At 35.0% G+C, this 23,893-nt stretch overlaps 1 protein-coding gene across 2 annotated transcripts; it reads left to right on the top strand.

The window, feature by feature from the left end:
• The first annotated feature begins 577 nt into the window (after positions 1-577).
• On the top strand, positions 578-22,949 carry napbb (N-ethylmaleimide-sensitive factor attachment protein, beta b). Of its 2 annotated transcripts, XM_069178663.1 has the most exons (12): positions 705-784; positions 2,125-2,209; positions 9,354-9,433; positions 10,070-10,186; positions 13,454-13,500; positions 13,623-13,700; positions 13,834-13,889; positions 14,332-14,416; positions 14,512-14,616; positions 15,031-15,099; positions 16,299-16,349; positions 20,854-22,949. In XM_069178663.1, exons 2-12 carry the CDS (start codon positions 2,151-2,153, stop codon positions 20,953-20,955), a joined length of 849 nt encoding a protein of 282 aa, XP_069034764.1. In that variant the 5' UTR covers positions 705-784; positions 2,125-2,150; the 3' UTR covers positions 20,956-22,949. The 2 variants fall into 2 exon arrangements, with proteins under 2 accessions (XP_006626002.1, XP_069034764.1); XM_006625939.3 differs by lacking the exon at positions 2,125-2,209 and having other exon boundaries at positions 578-784.
• The last annotated feature ends 944 nt before the right edge of the window (positions 22,950-23,893 follow it).

Below are 23,893 nucleotides of genomic sequence, written 5' to 3'. Positions count from 1 at the left end.
TTTTTTAAAATCGTGAACAGTTAAACAGTTTACCTTGAACAAAAAAGAAAAAGAACAGTACTATTAAGTTTGTTTCAAAGGCATAGAAATCTATCATATTTTCGTAGAACGTTCTCAAAATAATGCAATACTATTTATATAAAATACTGTGAAATTCAAGTGTTTCAAAATAGATGTTTAAGAAATTTGTGAATGACTGTCATTGTATGCATTATTATTTATTATGTATTACGAACAAAGTTCTGAAAATAGAGTATATAAAACCCAAGCGTTCGTTTTTATTTTCAGAATAAGGTCACTGCATCTGACTTGGTTTAATGAAAAGAGATGTTCAGTTACACTCTCCAAAACCAAATATTGAAGTAAATTAATCAAACATTCAAACACCGTGCTACAGTATATCACGTACTGTAGAACCACGCACATAATCCCTACTTTTTCAGTGGAGAGACTGAATCCGGTGATCCGCAGAACAAGTTGATGTGCTTCTTGGGACAAGTAGTTCTTTTGCAAATATGTTGTGCAATTATTGAAGATGAACAAACTACATATCCCAAACTGCCATTCGGCGGATGAACCACACCGGTGCTGGTAGTAAATAAAATCATTGACTGTTATCTACGGCCACCAGAGGCTGATGCGTTAGTATTTGAGAATTGTTGATTAAAACACATATATTAATAAAAATGGACAACACCGGCAAAGAAAAGGAAGCCATTCAACTTATGGCTGAAGCAGATAAGAAAGTGAAATCCTCCCACTCGTTCTTGGGGGGTATGTTTGGGTAAGCAGCATTTTACTGACAGTACGTTTAAGTGGGGGTGGGGTACGTTTTTAATTTTTTTTTTCCTTTTAAAAATGGAAGACATCTGCACTTACTTTCTGAAATAAATATGTTGCCATTTTTTCCCCTTTTAGAAAGGCGTACAGAGCTCATTGGAGTTTTTTCGTGTATTTGAAATGTTAATCTGCCAAAGGCCTTCTCTGTGGAATTATTGCAACTCCTCCCATGGCCATCGAGTTCACATCAAGTTATATAAATATGACCAAAAGAAGGGGATTTGTTATCTTATATCCCCATGTAAAACCCGAGTGTTTTTTTTTATTTATAACTTTACGAAATTTGATTGTAGGATTTTTGGGATTATGAGAGAATATAGATGCCAACTGATTTTCAGCATTGTGGAACCCAAGGCAGTCCCACCTTCATGACACATCTTTAAGTTGTATGATAAAGCTGCTTTTCTTTTTGAAACAATAATACAAGTGACATCTCCATTTTTTAAATCTTATCAAAGCATTGCATATACCCCGTTTGAAATTACGTAACTGTAGACCTAAATCATATATATGTAGGAAAGCTAATTCGAGTTGCTGCATTTCAGCGATTCTCCGAAATCAAATGCTAGTGAATGATTTCTTTTTCAAATGCTTTAAAGGACAATTTAGAAAACGTCATATTAATGTGTTAAAATAAACCGCAAATCATAATTACGAAGTTTGACAGTTATTTAACAGTTTAAAATAAGATACGCTTATAGGAATATACCGATAACTCAGGGCCGAGTCTGTTTTAGCTTATGGCCGAGACAAATGTACTCTCCAAGGAGTAGTTGTTTTTAACTAATAGTACTATGCGTTAGCAGAATGTACATTGAATACTATTTTCAATACGTGAATCAAAATTGGATTTTAGAGATGACATTATAGCATTCTGATATTTTTGATGAAAGAATAACAAAATATAATGTAAACAATTATATAATGATTTATTAATGTAGTCAGAGAATGCATTGTAGAACAAAATATGTAATTTACAAAACTATCACAATCACACCAAGTCACACAGTTCTTAAAACGTGATTAGCTCTCTGGTGCAAGCGACACGCATAATACTGTAACCCCTTGGTTATGCGCTTCTGGGAAGTGGAGTTTTTTGCCCTTCTCATCCGCTTATTTTGTAAATTTATTTCGATGTTGGCATAAACTACATTTCCCGCGGCGCCTTGCGGTCAACGGGTCGGATCGGATTGTATCCACATCAAATAGCCAAAAAATTGAAACCTTTACAAGACGCATATTGAGTTTGTATATTTGTCCATCCCTACAAAATGGACATTTCAGGAAAAGAGAACGAAGCCATTCATCTTATGGCTGAAGCTGACAAGAAAGTGAAATCCTCTCATTCCTTTCTGGGGGGTATGTTTGGGTAAGCGGCATTTTATGGAAATCCTTGCAGTGTTATATATTCGTAATAAACATTGATTTAGCCTGGGGTCGTGCGGAGAATTTATTCAGCGACAGTAATGTTACTCAGCAGTTTCTGTAGTGGTTGTGTAGTTTGATACTGTGGTGTTACAATACTGATTAGAAATATATAGTTTTTCTTTGGATATTGAAAACAACGGGCTTTTAAAATGTGATGCTTATCAGGCCTGCCTTCCTTGTTTTTCAGATTGCCCTGCATGACCCTGACAGAAAAGGTGTGCACCATTGCTGTAGATTCAGATTTAAAGATGCTGGCTTAATATGGCTAAAATACATTTCCTAGTCTGTTGATAGGCGTTTTTTGCATGAATAATAAAATGGAAATTTACATTTTTGGGGATATGTATTGTTTTTGCTTCACTGTTAAATGTCACATGAACGTTTTTGTAGCTCTTTGCAGTTTGTGTTTTTCCACTTTATTCAGATCTGGGATCTGACAAACAAAGAATAGCTAACATTTTAATACATTTAGATTGCCCATACAGATATCTAATGAATTTGTAGTGACAGAAAAACATTTTTTAAACATAACTATATATTATAAATCCTTTAGATGCCTGCAAATGCTACACAAAATCGAGCATTTAAATAATTTTTATGTTTTCAGAACTGCAATATGTTTTAGAGTTCTTGAACTGCTAATTCATTAGTTGAGGTCTTCAGGTTCTCACATGGCTTAATTTACATCTCAATGTTTAATGCAGGGAGGCAGTTGTTCTAAAAGTAGTGTATTTGTTGTTACAATCCACACAAAAGACGCCTCCGCTTCAGGTAGTCTCAGTACATGTATAAGTTCATAATCGTGCAATGTTTCCAATTTTTAATATGAAGCACGAAGCTATGAAATAGTTTTCTGCAGCCTCTGTATAATTTTGAAAACGGTAAGCTAGGTACTGACTGCAGCCCTCCTAAAACAGTCACATCTGAATATCAGTGGGGCTCCTATATCTGGCTTTGAGTTTTGCTCCAGCAGCAGCACTGCAGTTTAATGCAGTTATTGTCCTTATTATGTTACCACAGCTTCCCCTAGTAAAAAAAATAGATTTTGAAGTCCATGTGTATAAAGCCACTCCTGTAAGTATATTAATTTAAAGACACACTTAGATTTTCACTGCTTGTGATTCTTCTCGGCATCAAAAATATTTTAAATTAATGCTTTTTCAGTGCTTTAGACAACCAGTGTTTTCTTAAAGTTGATGACTATATATGGAAGAGTAAAAACGCAGTACTGGTCTGCTGCCTCACTCCAGAAAAAAGGGCTGCCCATTTTAGCTTGTTTGGTTGCTAGTGGATACCCTAATTATTTCAGGGGTCAGTGGAACTGTCGTGCAATATATCTGTACCTGGGGAGCAGGGAAGAAGAATTAGCAGATAATGAGGCATTATCACCTCATTACAATAGAAAAACTATGACTGAGCGAGAGTCCTGTGGGGTCTGGTGGAAATCCATCAGTATGAGATTGGTACTCCAGGGCAAAGAACCTCGTCATCATCTACATACTCTACCAGTTCCTGGAGGAATCGTGAAATGAACTTTTTCAGCTTGAATGTGCTCACGCTTTTCAAATTTTTGGAGAAGTAATAGGGCACATCTTGTAGTGCCCCATTTTTTAATTAATTCAACACAATCAACACAATCTGGTGTCCTTAACACGCGATGCTTTGGATTTGAGAAACTTGGATTTGTGAATTGTGGGTCTCAGCCAGTGAAAACTGGTTTCAGATGGGACTCAAGGCATGCTTGCTTTCTGTCCTTAGGCCTGAACTGCTTGATCTTTTATATCATCTTCCACTGCATACTTCCCAGTATTTGGTGGATGGTACCTTGCTTTTAGTGGATTTTTGTCTGATAGGTTAATAGAGAATATAAATATAAAAAGTGTAATAGTGTTCAGTTTTGATTGGTTCTGGAGGCTTGTAAGATGTATTTAGACTAGGTATTGTGTGTGTGTGTGTATGTTGTTTTTCTTCTGTTTAGTATTATGCCTTTCCTGTAATATATGAAGCTTGGGAATGCAGCTGTGGTTTCATCAGTACTGCAGATTTCTGATGAGGTTTTCTCTGCCCTTAGGCAGAGCTGTGGGGTGGGTGGAGAGGCAGCAACATTGGCAGGAATTGAAAGTGCAGGATTTTAAAACATGGAGGTTGTTGCTGGGCAGAGTCTCCAATTATAATAAAATATTTAGCAGAATCTCTGTAGTGTAAAATACTGTATGTACTTTAACTGGATCTGGAGAAGATTGATGCATCACTTGAAACACTGATAAACTGTGAATAAAGGGTTTCTTACTTGTACCATTAAGTTAAATAGGGTGTACAGAACTGAGCATTTGGCACAGTGTGGAACTAAAGTACATTACATGTGTTTGTATGTAGTATAATGTGTGTAAAAAGAAAAGTGAAATTCATACTGATATCTCTTATTACTTGTCCTCTTCACTGAATTACAGGAATTGTTAACTCATAATCTGTTAACAGATTTTATTGTAAAGATAGTGCAGATTATTTTTATTAAGTTTGTTTATCAGTGCCTGTGTTTGGAGTGTGAGTAGAATTGTACCTTCAGTGCTGCCTTGCTCCCTGTGCTTCTGGGATAAGTTCTGTGTTGTTACAACCCTCACCAGAATAAGTGGCTTTCTGATCATGGATGGATTGATTCCCAGTTTGATTAGATTCAGGTCAAATGATTATTCTGTAAATGAATATCATGACTATAGTAGAGAATAATGAGGGCTGTTAATAAGAGCATAACAGCACTCTGGTTTTCACCAGAATGTTTTGCACCTTTGCATTTGAAGAAAATAAAGGAATTGGTTTGAACAAAAGCACATTTGAATCATGATTATCCTCTACAAAAGATAAATTGGTAAAAGATTCCCTTCATTTCAGATTGGTATCTGTGCTCAGTTTTCTAATAAAAACTTATTTCATTTACAATGGCTCATGTCTATAAGACATAACAGAAGTAAGAAAAATGAAAATGACAGTAAATTGACCAAATTAAAACAATAATTAAATTAAATTATACATAAAAAGCTATAGTGAAAATGTAGATCTTTAAGAAAGTTAAAAAATGTCAGAAGTTGTGGAGTCTGCAATACTCCACTGTGTACTTAAGATAGTCTACAAGATAATTCAGTGTCTTATACTTGAGCAGGAGAACCTTTTAATTCCACTGTAAATGTCAAAGGCGGCCCATTTAATTTAAATGGTAATTTAGTTAACACATGATCTGTAGAACTCTGGACATACTGAAGAATATTTAGTACTTGAGTAGAGATCCCAGGAAGTAAGGCCTTACAGCAATCTAATCTTGATTAATTGTATCAGTATTGCATTATGTATTGTCTGATAATGATAAGGGCTGTGACTGGGCAGTCATAAGTAGATATTGTATGATGAATTTTCTATTTTATTTTTAATGTTAATAACATGAGCTTCAAATCACAACACTGGATCAAGTTAACACCAAGGTTTCTACCTTCTATTAAATAGTGTCATTTCAGTGCTGTCAACACCATTAATAATGTCTGGAATCTTTGAGCATAACCTATCCTTGTCAGAGATTACCTTAACAAAAGTCCTGTTCTGGCCATATCAGACCATATCTCAATATCACACAGGCACCTCTGCAGTGTAGACACTGTAGACATCAGTAGTGTGATTCAGTCAATAAAAAAATCATGTCATCAGCATAACATTAAAAAACAAGTCCATGATTGGGAGTAATCTAATATAACATGTAAATACTAAACAGTAAAGGTCCCAACACAGAATCCTGTTGAAAACTGTAAGTAACAGTTTTAAAACAGCCTCTTGTTTTGAATTGATTCCTGGTAGCCAAACAGGAACCAAACCAAAGAAGGAAAGTACTAGTGATGCCTAGGTCAGAGCTTCTCAACCTTTTTCATCTGAAGGCCCACATAGTGAACACAGTGTTCAGGGCAGAAAAGGTGAATAGCAAAAACATGAGAAGAAAAAAGCTGTGGCTACAGAGGGTATTTTTAATTGAAAATAATTTGTAGCTGCAGTAATAATTTCACAAAAACATATCTACTGCTTATCTGCGGAGAGATACTTTCTTCTGGGAAATAATCTGATTACGCTGGCATGGGATTTGAGAAAGGTGGACATGGAGAGCAGCATTTAATGTTATTTGTAGCTTATTTCTTCTTCTTTATTTTCAAATAGGCAAGTAAAAACCCTGACTCACACAGATTGTGAAAGACAACAGGAAGTTGCTCGCTGTGGCAGACAGAAATATTCAACATTTATTTGTAGTTCATGGGGCTGGAGTCTCTCAACAAGCAACAGATGCAAGGCAGGGTGAACCCTTGATGGGAGGCCAGTCATCCACGGGGCAGACACACAGACACTCCCACTAGGGCCACTTTTCCCAGAAACCAATTAACCTACCAGTATGCTTTTGTAAAATGCAAAGAAACCGCAACACCCAGCTGAATCCCACCCAAGATTGGAGACAACGTACAGACCCCACATGGGTAGTACCCCAGGTCTGAAATTAAACCCAGGGCCCCAGCACTGTAATGCCCATTAACCACTGTGCCGCCGATCTGTTTTCATATTAAGATAAGGTCACTTTATTGGCCATATGCAATTTCTTGTATTAGGAATTTGTCTTTTTTCGCATACCCCAACTTGCTCTCCATGAGACACACAGACAGGGAGAGAAGCTTGGGGTCAGAGTGCAGGGACAGCCATTTATACGGCACCCCTGGAGCAGGTGGGGTTAAGGGCTAACGGAGAAATATTCCTCTGCCGGCTGCGGGATACGAACGGCAGCTTTCCAGCTACAGGCGCAGATCCTTAGCTACAGAGCCACCACACCACCCCAATATATTGAATGTATATATTGCTAAACAGCAGCTTCTATTGGTCATTGTCTGAACGGAGTTGGTGTTCCATGTATTCACATCAGAGAGTAGCAAAACAAACCATGTTCGATTGCCCCTGGCGCACTTCACCTTTCTACACCTGTCTGTGGAAATTACCAGCTTTCGCTGTTCTCTGTTCAGATCCAGAAATACTCAAGAAAGGGCTTGTCTGCATGTTGGTGGCATCTTTGAATCTCTAGTCTTTCAGTTTCTGTTGTGTCCTGTTGACATGATGAGGATCGTGTCTCAGTAGTAACAATGTGGTGCAAAGTCTGTTGTTTTATTGTAAATTGAATTTGATTTAAGTCTTCACAGAAGTCATAGCTAGGAACACTTATATTACATTTCAGTTCCTAAAGTAGTTAAAAAAAAAACATGCTTATGAATTGTAATGGTACATAGGGCAACATTAAAGACTATATTGATGATCATGTCCATCACATGGCTTGCATAATTAATATTTTGGTGCTTTGACCTTGCTCCTATAGAGCTTTACAAGACAATAATTCTGTAGAATCCGATAGTCCCAGGATCAGAAATATTCAGTCATGATATATTTATGAGTCATTAGCAAAATGTGGCAATCACCCCAAAATAATTTTAAGTCACTTATCCCAGAACAGTAGTGTATTACTTTTCTATATTTACATCATGTGACCAAAATGTCCTAATGTTAAATTAGTGCTAGTAAATCTCTGGTTTTAAGACTCCATTAAAGTGAAAACCTCTTAATGGAAAATGAAGTTTTGCTCCATGTTTAGAAAAGGAAGGTATTGGTTTGTTTATGCAGCAGTTTCTACTGGCTTTAATATCACAAGTATATTATTGTAAAATTAACCAACATAGTATTTTTGAGATCCTTCTTAATGTCTCAGTTTCTTCCAAATTTTAAAACCAGGTATCAAGATTAATATATTATAGAAACCACTTCTTTTTTTTCCTCATCAAGTTTTGAAATTTTAAAATGGATTTCTCAGCTGTCAGCTGTGCAGTTGCTAGTAGTGCTGTTTTCGAAAACTTATTCAAACTTTCTTTTAAAATTGCTGAAATCCCAGCTGACTGGAAGTCCACCCTTGTTCTGCCCCTTTTCAAAAGTGCGAAGGGGAGGTAATAAGTGCTATAGCCATATATCTGTTTTGCCATGCCTTGTTGTTTTACAGTTTTGAAATAATGAAAAATAAATGTAATAAGCAATTGTTATTTTTAGAGCTTTGTGAAGTTGGTCCCTCTACAAACAGCATAAACAATGACTCCCAGTGCATTTGTCTGTGCTGCTGGAAGAGGTGTGTGTGCTAGTTCTCTTGTGAGATATTAGGGATTCCTTTTTGGAGGGGACTGCACTGTTTGTGCCATAAAATGTAGCATTTGTACTGCTTTTATTTCTGAGATACAAAGCATTTTTATTTTTTGAAGTGTGCAAACTCAGCATGTAACAAACACCACAAATAGACTTTCAGTCTATTTTTTTGTGCAGCATTTGTGCTGGTGGTATCATGATGACTCTTGTAAAAAATGTATAAATCATATTTGTATAGCTGTGTGGGATGAAAAGTAAAAAAAAATCAAAGCTTTTGAGTGTGCAGATCACTCAATTCTACTCAAGTTGCTGTGTAGTAGATATGAATTCCCATCACATGGTTTCAGAACTATTTACAGAACAATAAATATGTACTGACATTTGTTTTACAGCCTTCCAGTTAGCAAGGGAATTGCACAAAGTCATCCTTGGTCTCTTGGTAATTTCCCAGCATGTATGCTTTAATACCAAGAAGGTCTCAATTTCTTAATACATAGTCATCTAATTATCTGGAATAATCTGCAGGATAAGATGAAACTATCCACTGAGGGTGGTTTCAGTTTTGTAACATCTTTTCTGCATAATATTTGTATTTGTTAATACCGCCACATCCTATTATGTCCATTTGTTATTTACATTTTGTTGATCATTGTTTTCTTTAACTGCTTTGTTTCCTGTGCAGCAGTAGTATAAGCCTTTCATTGATTACACTGATAGCATTATGGTCAGCACGGTCAATGAGAATTTGTTGTTAAATACTATTTAAAATAGGTTAACTTCTTAAGGGTTTAATTAAGGGTCCTTGTTATCATGTGTATTAGTATTGCTTATTAATTTATTAATACTTTTCATCTGAGATTAATGTTACATGCATTTTATATTCTTAATTTCAGAGGAAACTCTAAAATTGAAGAAGCTTGTGATATGTATGCCAGAGCAGCTAACATGTTCAAGATGGCTAAGAACTGGAATGGTAAGTTATCTGAAAGTCTTTCATTTTTGTTTACAGTTTTGTTTCATTTCTTTTGTTTTAGTTCTTATGTGCTTTTCTGAGAGCTGTCAAGAGATACTTCCATTCGAATTAACAGCAGAAGTTGTATATTCTCTCGGCCTCTGTGTATTGAGTAATGGCTTATTCCAGGTTGCAATTAGTGACATCTAGAGTAAGTTTCAATTTATGACCTGAGTGCACGTGCCTGAAGTAGAGATACATAGGAGACAATAGAAGATATGGTAAAAAAAAATGATTGTATTGAAGACCTGGACAATTTTGTGATCCAGACCACAAAGCCTGGAGAAAGTATTTTGTTAAGGATCATTTTATCATTTAATACATTTGCAGTGCATAGTTTTAAAAGCACGATGTTTGTCTACTAGAATTCAACAGGTCATTTATACTCTTAAATTAACCCTTAGAAGAGTTGAAGATTAAAATATGGAAACTCTATATTCTATATAATTCTATATATTTTTACGATGTTGGAGTTAAAAACCCACAAAGACCTTCTCTATTTTACTCTTTCCTTCTTGTAAAGCAACAATTTTGTTTTTCACTTTGTATTAGTCATTATGAATCTGTCTTAATGGAGTATTTCACCTTTATCCAAAGGTGCAGGAAATGCCTTCTGTCAGGCTGCCAAGCTGCATATGCAGCTCCAGAGCAAACATGACGCTGCCACCAGCTTTGTAGATGCTGGCAATGCTTACAAGAAGGCTGATCCTCAAGGTAGGAAATTGTATTATTTCCTCTTTATGTTTAATGCAAACAATTATTTTGATTATTGTTTATTAGTAGCAGAAGCAGATGCTGAGAGCTCAATAAATTGGTTATCACTGAATTACAAAAAGATTCTAAACAATGTTTGGAGCATTGGCTAGATTATGAGGGCCTACGTCTGTTATGGTGTATGTGGGTTTTTGTTTTACCTTAAACCAGTTTCAGACAGGTTTTCTCTGAGGTGGTAGTTTAAAATCACTGATAAAACAGCATATTTATAATAAATTACAAGTCTCAATTGTTGAAGGTTGTAAAATTTTCACTAACCTCCTTTAGACTATGGTGTGTGGAAGCCAAAATGGTGACATGCAATTAAATTAAGGTGGTGACTGAATGAAGAAAAACAGATGAACAGAGGCAAACTATTGTTTTTGTAGACTGGCTAAGAATTCTTTCGTGTGTATATACCTGAAAAAAAGATGATTATATGTAAACTGATAATTCTTAAAATCACTAGTTACCTTGGGGGTGTCAAGCATACCGCATATCACAAGCTTTGCTGTGCCCTCTCCAGGATGTGATTACAGTCGCTCAGAGGCTCAGAGCCACACAACGCCACTCCACAGACAGTGGCAAACTGTGCTTTGCCAAAAGACTGGGTCTTCTAATGAGAGGTGGCAGAGCAGAAATCCAGCACAAACTAGGAACAGATTCTGCAGATCTCTATACTGTTGAAAAGAATATTGTCAAAACAATTTGTTCAGCAACTGGTGAAAATAAATGTGCCACTGTAAACGTATGCTAGTTGGTATGCCGCAGGGCTGAAATGCTGATTAAACGGGATCTGTAATTAGTGATCGGCATCACTTCTCTGAGAAACGTATAAAGCAGTTTGCAGTTTAATTCAGAAATTAAAAAGTTTTGTCTTTTTAACTAAAAAACTGAATCAACAAAAGACAAGATTAAAGGTCCATTGCATGAAAAGAAAATGCAGAATATTCTTTTGTTTGGAAACAGTTATGTGTTGTTTACAGATCTCACCATATCATTATATTCTCCACTGTTTTTTGAGAAGATATGTCCGTGTCAAACTAGATGAGTCTAAAGATCAAACGGGGGCACTGCAGTCACATAATGAAAACAAATGTTTATCATTCTAAAGGCAAATCCAATACAGTCAGTGGTAAAAATGGTAAAATATTCATGTGTTTACTTATTTAAGCATCAACTGCCAAACAACCACCAACAGTGTAGATCTTTCCAGGCTTTAACCAAACATTATCTTTAATGAATCAGATGGACCGAAGGCTGTCATTCTATATGTACTGTTAAAGTGTTATGATTAGCCCTCAGCTGACAAATGGACAATAAGTATATTATTTTTAATAATTTAACTATATTAACTTGGTAAAGAGATATTAAAATTGCAAAAATTGTTTTCAAAATGTTTCTACGGGCCTCTTTTACATTCATGCTATGTAGTTTAAGCGTGTACTGAGCAGTGTGGAGCAGGTTCTGGGTTTATCTCTGGGTGGGACACTGGAGTTTGTACCCTTGCTCAAAATCTTCTGTTGCTCCAGTAGAATACCCAGCTGTATAAATAGGTACTAATTTAAGTCACTTTGGATAAAAGTGTCAGCCAAATACATTAGTGTTAAAAAGTCATGTTAAACAACATCTAACAGAACTAATACAATTCTGTAATAAGTACAGCTTTAGTAGGCAGTGAAGTAGTAGCCTGAAATAGCACACAACCACAGATGGTTATATTAACTGAGTTAATCAACATCTTTATACTCTTTATTTATAATAGTTTTTTGTATTTAATAGTGCAGAATACTTGTATACTTACAAAATACTTACATAATCAGGTGTTATAGCATATGACGGCATCAACAGTTCACACCTCCACTAGAGCTTTCTATTATTCTAAAAGCTTTTATTTTTATTAATACAACTTTTGAGTTGTAAGAAGACAACCCAAAAAATTATTAATTCATATTGTAATTGCAATTGCAAGCTACATTGCGGTTTGTAACAATGTAAGACATACATGGTATAGTAAAAAGTGTTTACCTAATCCATTATGTTTGCCAGTCAAGTCTAATTGACAAATTTTTAGGTATTTCTCATTAAAATTCTCCCTCTGCCCATCTGTGAAGCTAAAAGGCTACTTATTATTAGCTTAAAAGAAAACAGCTACAATTTCAAAAAGCTATGAGTTTTCTCTCTAAAATGTATTTGAAGTGATAAATCCTTTTTCATTTACCTTTTAGGATGTACTATATGTAGCAATTTTAAATCCTTTACAAAATATATTATGTATTATTTGAGCAATTTAAGAAATAAAATATTTGTTTTATGTCATAATCAATATTGGACTTAAAAGTATAAGTTATATATGATATTCTGAGTTATCCTAAGATAATGGGGAATATTTAGCTTATATAATATATAATTTGTGTGGTTCATTGTAATAACAAAATAATTTATAAAAAACTCAAATCTTGTCTATAGTAGAAAAACTGATGTCTTAAAAGACGTTTAGAACAAATTAGTCCCTTTGTTCTGATGTTTCCATGATTGTCTCTTGAGTTTGAGTTTTCTGTATTTTTTTATTTCTGTATTTTCTGTATCAGAACTTTGCAAATTGTCACCTTTAATATGTAGAAATACAACAGGTTTAAATAAAACTACATATCACTAATTCTAGAACTAATTCTTATTTTTAAAAATGTTTCCATTTTATCATTAGGCTTTTTGTTTCTGTTTTCTGTGCTTTATATTTTCACTTTTGAGTTCTGAACCATAATTTCTTATTTATCTTTATCTGTTTATCTTAATTCTATGACAAATTATTTCACATTTAAACTTGACCCGAACATTATGTAAAACATGTTACAATGTTTGTAACATGTGAGAAATTAAACTAAATTGGGGAATTTATTTATTGTAATGGTGGTTGTTTATCTAGGGAAGCTGAAGAGATTTCAGTGTTTAAACATTTTAAATGCTTTAAACTATGACTTATCACTTAATACTGTGAGGAATCCTATTAAAATGTGTTCATTGCAAGTTTAAATGTAGAATTTTGAAGTTATGTTTGCTAGCAGCAATATCTATGATGGTAATGCAAGGTTGGATAGAGTCTACAGTTTTTCAGCTGTGTAGCTCAATATTACCAGGAGAACTGTGGTTTATCTTGAGGGTTTTCCAAACTCATATGTTTACCTTTGTATTTACCTTTTCCTTCCTTTTTCCAAATGCACCCAAAAGAGGCTATCAGCTGCCTAAATGCAGCCATCGATATATACACAGATATGGTAAGAATCTCCTACTCAATGAAGAGAGACAACAGTTGCTGGATTATTGGATTTGTTGTGCTGTGGTGCCTGATTAGTAGATTCCAAGTCTTCTCATTGAAAAATTTCTTTCACATTCATAGGGAAGATTCACTATTGCAGCTAAACATCATATCACGATTGCTGAGGTCTATGAGTCTGAGCTGGTGGATATTGAAAAGGTATGTATAGGTTTTGGACTTACAATGCTGCGACATGTCTGCTGCGTGCAGTCGCAATCGTTAAGAAGTCAAAATCACTACAAAATTAAAGTACAGGTATTAATTTCTGTCTCATTCTTTAATTTTCATGTAGGCGATTGCACACTATGAACAGGCAGCAGATTATTACAAAGGAGAAGAGTCTAATAGGTAAGGCCAAGTAAACTTCCTTGTTTTTTTTTGCTTTATGAGCAGCTGACATAAAGCTTTGTTCACAAAGCAGTAATCATACATACTTCCAGTTGAGGAAACTGTGCTTCTATAATGGATGAATAATAAGGAAAAATAGTTTTCATTTTGTGATACATACAACAGGATGATATTTATGGGTGAAAACAAGTTCCAGTGAATATAAGAACTTATACAGATCTTATTTTGGCACATTTTACCAAAAAATGGACTTTAAACTGAGGGACAAACCCTCACTCCTGTTGAGATTATCCGGAGGAACTAGTTTGCTTGATGTTCACAGAGCAGTTCTTAAACTATCAGTTTGGAAACATGATACAATAACCTGGTTTTACTTAATAAAAGTATCCTGTTCTGAAAATTCTGAAACAGACTAAAATGTTTTTTTTTTATTTTGTTTTAGTTCTGCTAATAAGTGTCTGCTTAAGGTGGCTTCATACAGTGCACAACTCGAGCAGTATCAGAAGGCAGTTGAAATCTATGAACAGGTTTGTATGCTTTGCAAAGCTTATAATTAATATTTTCCAAATGCAAAGTAAAAACAAATCCACAATGAGTTTAATTCATCTTTTTTTCCCCATAGGTTGGCACTAATACCATGGACAACCCTTTACTGAAATACAGTGCAAAAGAATACTTCTTTAAGGCTGCATTGTGTCATTTTATTGTCGATGAATTAAATGCAAAGGTTTGTATAAATGTAACTGCTATCAGTGCATTTTGGGACAGATCAATGAATCAGCTTTAATTCAAACATTGTATGATATTTCTTTAAAATATAGACCCCAGCTTTAATTTTAATTACAAACTAAAAATATATATTATATATATATATGCTATATATTTGCCAAGTATCTGAATGAAGAATGGAATTGAGTACACCTGATCAAGTAATAGAACCATCAGATGCAGTTTTATAATTAAGAAAAGCTATGCTTGCAAATCATAAACATAAATTAATGTTTGTTAACATAAAATAATTTAAAGGCTTATCTTGCAGTTATTCTCTTTGAAGTTTAGAACAACAAATGTACAGGTACAATAGCTTTGACATTATGGCACTGATGTTTTTGCTTTTCTGTTGTATTTTTTTTTAATCTAGCTTGCAGTTGAGAAATATGAGGAAATGTTTCCAGCATTTTCCGATTCAAGAGAATGTAAGCTGTTGAAGGTATGTAAGTTATCAACTTGACTCCATTTTTTTCTCAGCATTAATTCCTTTAATGTTGATATAGATTATGAGGTAATTCTGAAGATAATGTTTTCTGGTCCTGACAGTTCAGTGCTATTCTGTCTATAGCATTTTCCTCTGTCCAGGATATCTCTGTTATCTCGCTGGGTTCTGTATGTTGTAGTTTAACCTTGTGTTCTGAAGCAGGCCTAAAATCTTAGTTTTCTCCAAAGAACTGTAATTGCAGTTTACAGAATTTGGTTCTGTAAATATGGCATGGGGCAGAAAATGTGGGGCTTTCATAAAGAAAAGTCAGTGAATACAGAGTAAAGGTTTCTATTTTAAATTAGCGCAGAAATTCATTTCGATCCGACAGTAGAGGCTATTACTCGGAACAAAGGCTGAGCTCTGGGAGCCAGGTGTTGTTGGATTGATTATTAATATTGAGTAATGTTATTTTCTGAATTTTACCTTGATTTGACCTTGCGACGGTGCACAGTAGACTGAGAGTTTTACCCTGGTCACCACATTTTTAATTGACAAAGGCTCACTCAGCTTTCAGTGCAACAGCAACGCCTAGAACCTGCCTGCAAATCCTGTAAGACACCTTGTCATTTTCTAAAACAAGGGGTATGTTAGAAAATTGTGTCTGCATGGGACTTTTTTTTCCTCAAACAGTAAAGTGTTTTATTGAGCCATAAGTGATGGGTTATTCCTAATCAGATTAATATAAAATAATTTGATTCACATTTTTTTAAAAGACTGTTGTGAGTCATACTGTGGTTATTCTTTGATATTTAAATCCCTTGTGTGTAATTTATAAATAACTATTCATGTTTCAGGATACGACCTGACTGTAAAGGTGTTTTGTACTGTGTTCGTTTTGGAAACCTTACATTTTTTTTGTCTCAAGGGGAATTATTACAGATCTCTGTTACTAATCATCTGGCTCAGCTGATTTATACAGTGGTTACTGTATATTCTCTTGCTATGTACCGAATGCATTGTATTTGGAATTTATAATTCTGTTGAAAATGAATGACTGAAGATGAAAAATAAATAACCGTGCCCTATACAACAGCAATAGCAGAATAATAAGCGATGTTCCCACTTTAATCTTACATTGCTTTTCTCTATAAAGGTATTAGGAAGACTGCTCTTTTCTGCCTGAAAATTTACCTGAGCTTTCTTCCCAACAGAAACTTCTTGAAGCACACGAAGAGCAGAACAGTGAAGCTTTCACAGAAGCAGTAAGAAATATATATATTTTTTAGTTTACAAAAAATCCCATCCATCTGTGATACCAAAATTGTTCTTGTTTCTAAGGTTATTTTCTTATCTGCAATAATTACGTGCCACCTGGCATATAATTGTGTGTATATATGTCTGTTTCCATGAGTAAATTTAATGTTCAGATAAGAGGCCCTTTCACAGATCATGCAAAATGTGATGTTGGCTTTATCAAAGGATTTATGGCATTACTGTATCACAAAGGTTGTAACAGAAATCCTGTGCTCCTAACATTTTGGTTGCTTTTTATTCGCCCTCCACTTTATAAGAATTAAGTGATATGCCAGTAAAAACTCCTTTTTATAAGTAACAGATTCAAGCAGTGTTTCTCATTTCAATGGACTGGAATTTGAAAATTGTTCGTATGTGGGGAATTCTGTCAGAAGCCTTCTGGAAATCTAAATACACCATATCTCATTGTGTATGTTTTTTTACCATTTACCATTCATTTTTTTTTGGTGTAGTACTGAATACTGAAATAACTTTTATGTATTCTAACCTCCATTGTAGTATTACTTTCAATCTCCTAATAATTATTCTAACATTCTTAGATTTCTTTAGTTCTAAGATTGACAACATCCGGCATCACATTCTCTCCACTACGGATATAATTTCCACACCTCCTCCCTCCTCATCCAACTTCTCTGGTTCCCGTCTCTCCAGCTTCTCTCTTCTTGACTCAGCATCCCTAAACAAACTAGTTACGCGCATGAAACCCACCACATCTATTTTAGATCCCATTCCCACCACTTTATTCCAGTCCTGTTTCTCTTCTCTCTGTCCCATTGTCCTCAATATAATACATGAATCCTTGAGCACCGGCATTGTACCAACGGTCCTCAAAACTGCTGCTATTACCCCAGTGCCAAAGAAGCCTAACATGGCTCTCGACAATCTTAACAATTTTCGCCCCATCTCCAACTTACCCTTTCTCTCTAAAATTCTAGAACGTGCTGTCACACTTCAGTTACATAACCACCTCATGACAAACAACCTTTTCGAACCCCTCCAATCTGGCTTCCATCAACTTCACAGCACAGAAACCGCCCTAGTCAAAGTCACCAACGATCTCCTAATAGCTTCTGATTCTGGTTCTCTTTCCATACTCATCCTTCTTGATCTCAGTGCTGCCTTTGACACTGTTGACCATAACATCTTGCTTTCTCGTCTCGAGACTGTGTTTGGAGTCTCTGACACTGCCCTCAAATGGTTTAAGTCTTACCTCACTGATCGCTGTCACTTTGTCTCTCTCAATGGGTACAGGTCTGAAATTGGTCTTGTCAAGTCTGGTGTCCCTCAGGGCTCAATACTGGGCCCCTTGCTCTTCAGCATTTACATGTTCCCACTTGGTCAGCTTTTAAGATCACATGGCCTCAGCTTTCATTTTTACGCTGACGATACTCAAATATACATCCATACCAAACCCGACACTGATGTGGCTGTCTCTATTCTATCTAATTGCATCTCTGACATAAAAATTTGGATGACTCAAAACTTCCTTCATCTTAACTGTGACAAGACTGAAGTCATGCTTATTGGTACCCCCCATCAACTTCGTAAAGCCAGTCCTGTAACCCTGTCTGTAGATGGCTCTGTACTTGAGCTCCAATCAAAATTGAAAAACCTTGGGGTTATATTCGATTCTGGCTTAACATTCGACCCACATGTACAGCATACTGTCAAAACATCTTTTTTTCACCTTAGAAATATCGCAAGACTACGCCCTATGCTATCATTAACTGTGGCTGAAAAGCTGATCAACATATTTGTATTCTCTCGAATTGACTACTGCAATGCTCTGCTCCCTGGGGTATCTAAATCTACTCTGAACAAGCTGCAGTATGTCCAAAATTCAGCAGCCAGAATCCTGACCAGATCTAGTGCAAGTGTTCACATTACTCCTATCCTGGAGTCCTTGCACTGGCTTCCGGTCAAATTCCGCGTAGACTTTAAAATCCTCATGCTCACCTACAAGGCTTTACATGGCTTGGCACCTCAATACCTGTCTGAACTTTTATCGCCCTACTCCCCACCTCGCAACCTCCGCTCTTCAAATTCTGCCCTCCTTACTGTCCCCCAAGCCCGTCTACATTGTATGGGCGACAGGGCCTTCTCCTGCTATGCCCCCAAGCTCTGGATCTCTTTGCCCAAGGATATTAGAGAGTCACCTTCTCTAAACTCCTTCAAATCCAGACTCAAAACCCTCCTTTTCAGAAAAGCCTTTACTTAACTGGTTCCATTCTTCACCCCTCTGCTCTTCTTAATACCATCTTCCACGGTCTCCTCTATTGTTATTGTTGTATTGTTGTAATTATAATTGTGTCCTGTCTTGTGAAATTTTCTTATTTATTGTTGTAGTCTTCTTATTTATTGTTATTGTCATCCTGTAAAGCGCTTTGAGAAGCCACCTTTAAAGGCACTATATAAAATAAAGTTTATTATTATTATTATAATATCCATTTTATCTATGCTTGCAATTAGTTGAAATAACTTTTTTTTTCCTCAATAGGTTCAGAATTATGAACTTATTGTTGTTTTTAATCATATTATAAATTATATTTGTCCTAAGTGATTTGTTTAACCATTTAGGATACGTTTTTTTTTTTTTGCCAAGAACCAACCAATATATCTTTAAGGGACATCCTACAGGAACAGCTGATTTTATTTAGGGCTTATCAGAATCACTTCAGTTGATGTCAGATGAGGGCAGATTACCTTTGTACATGATTTTGAATGTGATTGGTTAACTCTGAACACAGTTAAAACCCCCTTTATAAAGTGTGTGCAGACTTATGCAACAAAGTTATTTTTCCTAAAAATTATCCATTTGTTTTTCACTTAAATATTGTTGGTTACAAGATCTTATTTAAAGTGAAAAAGGTCTGACATGATTTGTCTTGATTTTAGTCTTTTCATCAACAAAAGCTTAAATTTCAATAAGTGTGTGATATCCACTGTATTATTGCATTTTTTAGAACATCTTATGACAATTCTGACTTGTTTGCAACAGGTTTATGACTGTTAATTCTTTAAGATGTATGTTTATTTGTAATCATCCTTTATTTAACAAGATAAATTAGTTACAATGATGACCTGGTCAAGACTCTCTTAGTATCATTACATAGATGTCAAAGCCTTTAAAGAAAGCAAAGAATCAATAAAATTGAAAGAGCTTTATAGGACATGATAATGTTAACAAGTGCAAAAGTCAGTTAGGAAAGATTTAGATCATCTTCTCCTCAATGGGATTAACACGCGGTATTCTGTAGTTATTAGCTGTATGTCACATACCCCTGTGGATCTATACAATTTTGCAATGTTTCTGTCTATGTAATAGACATTATATGCTGTATTTAAGTGAACATTGGTATTCACTTAAACGTTAAGAGGACACAACAAACTCATATTACACTGGCAAAACATGCCCCCAAGCTTAAAGCCTAATGCTAATCCCAAAGGAGTTGACTGAACTCATGTACTCTTTAAATACCCAAGTACATAATGGGATACCTGACAGTTTTATTCACATCAAAGCTCAGGCCTGGTGTGTGTGTTTTTGATAATTACCAATTTGAGGTGTGTAAAGGAGGCTGTAGAGGGAGAAGGCACTGTTCACAGTATTTCAGCAGCTGCTGAATTTTGTTAGAAACAGAATTTGGACTTCATATCTGAACTGCATTTAGATCCAGCTGATACAGCAATGAATAATTTACATTCTGATTCCTTACCTATGAGTGTATTTTTAGAAAATTGAATTATTTATTTAAAGAAGAGTTTAATTCCACAATGAAAGTGAAAAGAAGGATGAAAGAGATCGGGACTGTGGCACAAAGGGGAGGGGTAGGAACATAAAAGAAAAAGGAAGAATAGGGTTAGGCAAATGTGAAAAGGGAGCTAAAGAGATTGGAATCTGGCCATTGGTTTTAGGGGAAACAGAAAGCAGCAATCTGTAATAAAAGAAGATACTTGAAAGAAATTAGTCAGTTTTTTTTTTTAAATCTCATGAAGTTTTATATTTCCCAAGTACACCTCATGTAGCCTGTATTAGGTGCATAATTAACCTAAAGTGCCTACACCCTAGCTAGCCATTTCATTTGCCAAAGTGTTTTGGTAGCTGGACCCTGTTTCTGTAAGACGTGCTATAATATAGACCTTTACCAGCATCAGTTAACGCAATATAGCTGTCCTCCCCCTTAAACCTGAAACCTGATAGAAGCCAACCTTTGACTTTGGGATGTACTTGTCACAGTTAATTATGATCTCTAGAAAAGCCTTTATAAAGTATTCTCTCAGTGCTCTACCATATAATGCCTTAAGGACGGCAAGTTCTGAAGGACCTGCACTGCAAGACAGCCTTGTGTGCTAAGTTAAATTAAGCACATTAGAACTTAATTGTTTTAGAGAGACGATTGTTGTACCCTTAAATTTAATTTCCCTGTTTTTTCAATTGTTAATCCCTTCCAGGTGAAAGAATTTGACTCTGTCTCTCGCTTGGATCAGTGGCTGACTACTATGCTGCTTCGTATCAAGAAGACCATCCAGGGAGATGCAGGGGACCTCAAGTGAGAAGCTGGGAGAGCCTGTGGCATGCCACCACCTTTTAATTCCTATTTCTTTGTGCAGTGGCCTGTGAATAATTCGGAGTTCACAATATTTTCAGTACTCATCTGCAATTATAGTAAATCCGTTGCATTTTAATCTTTATTTTCAACAGAAATACATAGTCCGAAAAAAGTCCAAATCCCTGTTATGTAACTAGTTTCGTCTCGTTTTTCTTTTCTTCAGTGGGATACATTTAACTTACCTTTACATTTTAGGGTAGTGTAAAATGTTTTACAATAATTAAAACAAAGGACATTCCAAAAATAAACTTAAAAATGTTGGGAGGCTTTTCACTTCTCATATAACTACTGGTGTTATTATATGGTACTAGTGCAAGTCTTGCGTGATGTACAGTTGTAATTATTTGATAGCTGGAGTGGGAATAATCAGTATATTTTATATTTTAATATATATTTAAAATGAAGAACACAGGTTTTGTCTTTATGTTGAACAAAGCACTGTAGATAAGGGAAGTTGATTTTTACTTTTCACTTTAGAATTGTTTAGTATGGTCTATTTGTAGTTTCATTTGAAAGGATGAAAAACAAGGAATTTAGAAAGTTATAAGCAACAACAGTACCTTTGACTTAAATGTGATCGGAGAATCCTAAAATTGCATGCTCTTCACGCAATGTTGGTTCCTATTGTTTTCAGTGCAAACATTTCACTGTTGTATCATTGTTATAAAAGAAAAGTTATCATTTTGTGGTATTTGTAGTAAGAAGAAATGATGTGGATCAGTAAAGCTGGCTTTCAACAGCAAGTACAACTGTAACTCATGACTGGTCATTATTATTTTTAGTGAAAGCATAATAATGCAGCTTTGAGTGCAAACGTATATAAATGCCAGAGTCATGGTATCAATGTTTTTGCAAGAACAACTACATTTTAAAACCAACTCACACTCTGTGATATGTCCAAGAATATAAATATTTTTGGGCGTATGATATTCATGAACATCTAAAATCTGGTGTAAAACAAAATATTTTACTGAAAATTCAGGACATTAGATTACTGATTCAGTAGTTTGTAAAGGTAACTGTATAACGCACTCATTGCTAAAGCATTGAGAAGCACAGAATGTTACCAGAAAAAAAAATTGCCAAGTTGAAAAATCAGTTTAAATGGTTAAAATCTTAAGAAATACTTAAGATTCATTGTAAGAAGTGACATAGTACTATGAGAAAATAGTACTAGAAAAGGATGTTAATGTCCTGTGTCAAGCAATTTAATATTTTTTTTTCCATAAAGTATACCCTAAACAAAAGTTAAGTTTTAGTACTGGGTGTATGGGTTTTAGTGGACACATTCCGGAATGTTTCTTCTCTATGGGTAGATGAGAGTTGATCTATTTGTTTACTAGTCTCCACAGTTGAAATGTTAAACCTGGTGTTTCTTCCCACTGTGATATTCTTATTTTGATTATTACAGTATGTATTTCTACCACATGAGATTTGTTTTCTGGTGATAGATGTTACATATTTATGGGTCTTTTGTTTACTGTGAAGAGCAATGATTTTTTTTTTTTGCTTCTGCTTAGTGATTTGCAATTCTGTTACTGAAATTATAAAGTATTTTTGCACAGATGTGAAAGAAAATGCATACAAATCCCTTTTGGTGTTGTCGGTGCAAAGGAATTAATGTCAACTATAACCTGTTTAATGTACTTAATGTCTTAATGTGTTGTGGATTAATGTGTTATCTGTTATAGAGAGCAACCCAGTGTTTTACCTTTAAATGTATAGCATGTTGTCACTATGTGTAGTGCAAAATGTTGTGAAGTGAAACAAAAGCTGTTATAAAGAAATCAATGAAAAGAGACAATCTACCTGCCTATCAGTTTGTTGTTACCTGTTATGTAATTGAAACATGTAAACTAAGTGGCTGGTCTCTTCTGTATCTATTATTCAATGTCAGTTTATTCTGAACTGTACAATAATAAAATTAGATCAACACTGTTTCATTTTTCTTTATATGATTAAGTATAATACACTATGTGATGCTTTCACTACAACCCCTTATTGTAGAAATTAATTGGGCTGGATAGCTTGAACTACCATCAAACCTTAGAAGACTTGCCTAATAGTGCTCTAGTTCAATTGTCTCTGGTTACATTTTCCTCCTTTGAAAAAATCTAAGAAAAAAGATGCTTCGATTAAAGTAGAAGATGATTAAAAGGTGTACTGTATAGGGCAACTGTTCAACCTGAATTATTTTCAGAGCACTGAGACATTCTTTGAATAATTGTTTTTTTTATTGTTGTATTTTATAAGTTGTTGTTTATAGATTGAATTACTTTATTAACCAAGTACCCTTGAAGACAAAATACACGTTGCAATAACACTTGGATCACTTGCTAAGAATCGCCATTCATTTACAGGTAGTCTTCTACTTTCCTCCTGGAATTCATCTCCCAGATTTATGTCTGTTGGAGACTCATTTTTCATCCTCCCTTACCCATTCCCACTCTCCCTTAATTCTCCCCACTTATGATGGATCCATATCCAAGTTATTTTTACATTTAGGTTTAAAATTAAATAACCTTTTGAATTATGTAAGATGCATGACAATTCTTAAACGGTCATTCTTTGGCCTTCTTGTGAAAATGGCAAAAACAGTAAAATTAGCAAAACTTCAAAAAAAGTTTAAATTAAATATATACATTTCTATCTACTGAAAAAAATGAACAACTGGCCTTATTAAATGAAGACTGCATCTGCCAAATTAACTACTGTTACCTTAATCACTGGTAGTATTTTCTGCAAGTCTCACAAACTTCACATAAACAAACCATTGTATAGTCTCAATCTTAGAATAATTATGTCCACATATAACTCTTTCTAGTTTAAATTATACTACATGAGTACTGTCCTGCTTCCTTGTACTCAATGGATTATTGGAA

The sequence above is a fragment of the Lepisosteus oculatus genome, chromosome 2, assembly GCF_040954835.1.
Source record: "Lepisosteus oculatus isolate fLepOcu1 chromosome 2, fLepOcu1.hap2, whole genome shotgun sequence".
NCBI lineage: Eukaryota > Metazoa > Chordata > Actinopteri > Semionotiformes > Lepisosteidae > Lepisosteus > Lepisosteus oculatus.
Note: the sequence above shows the minus strand (reverse complement) of the source record. Positions and strands in the feature narration are given on the sequence as shown.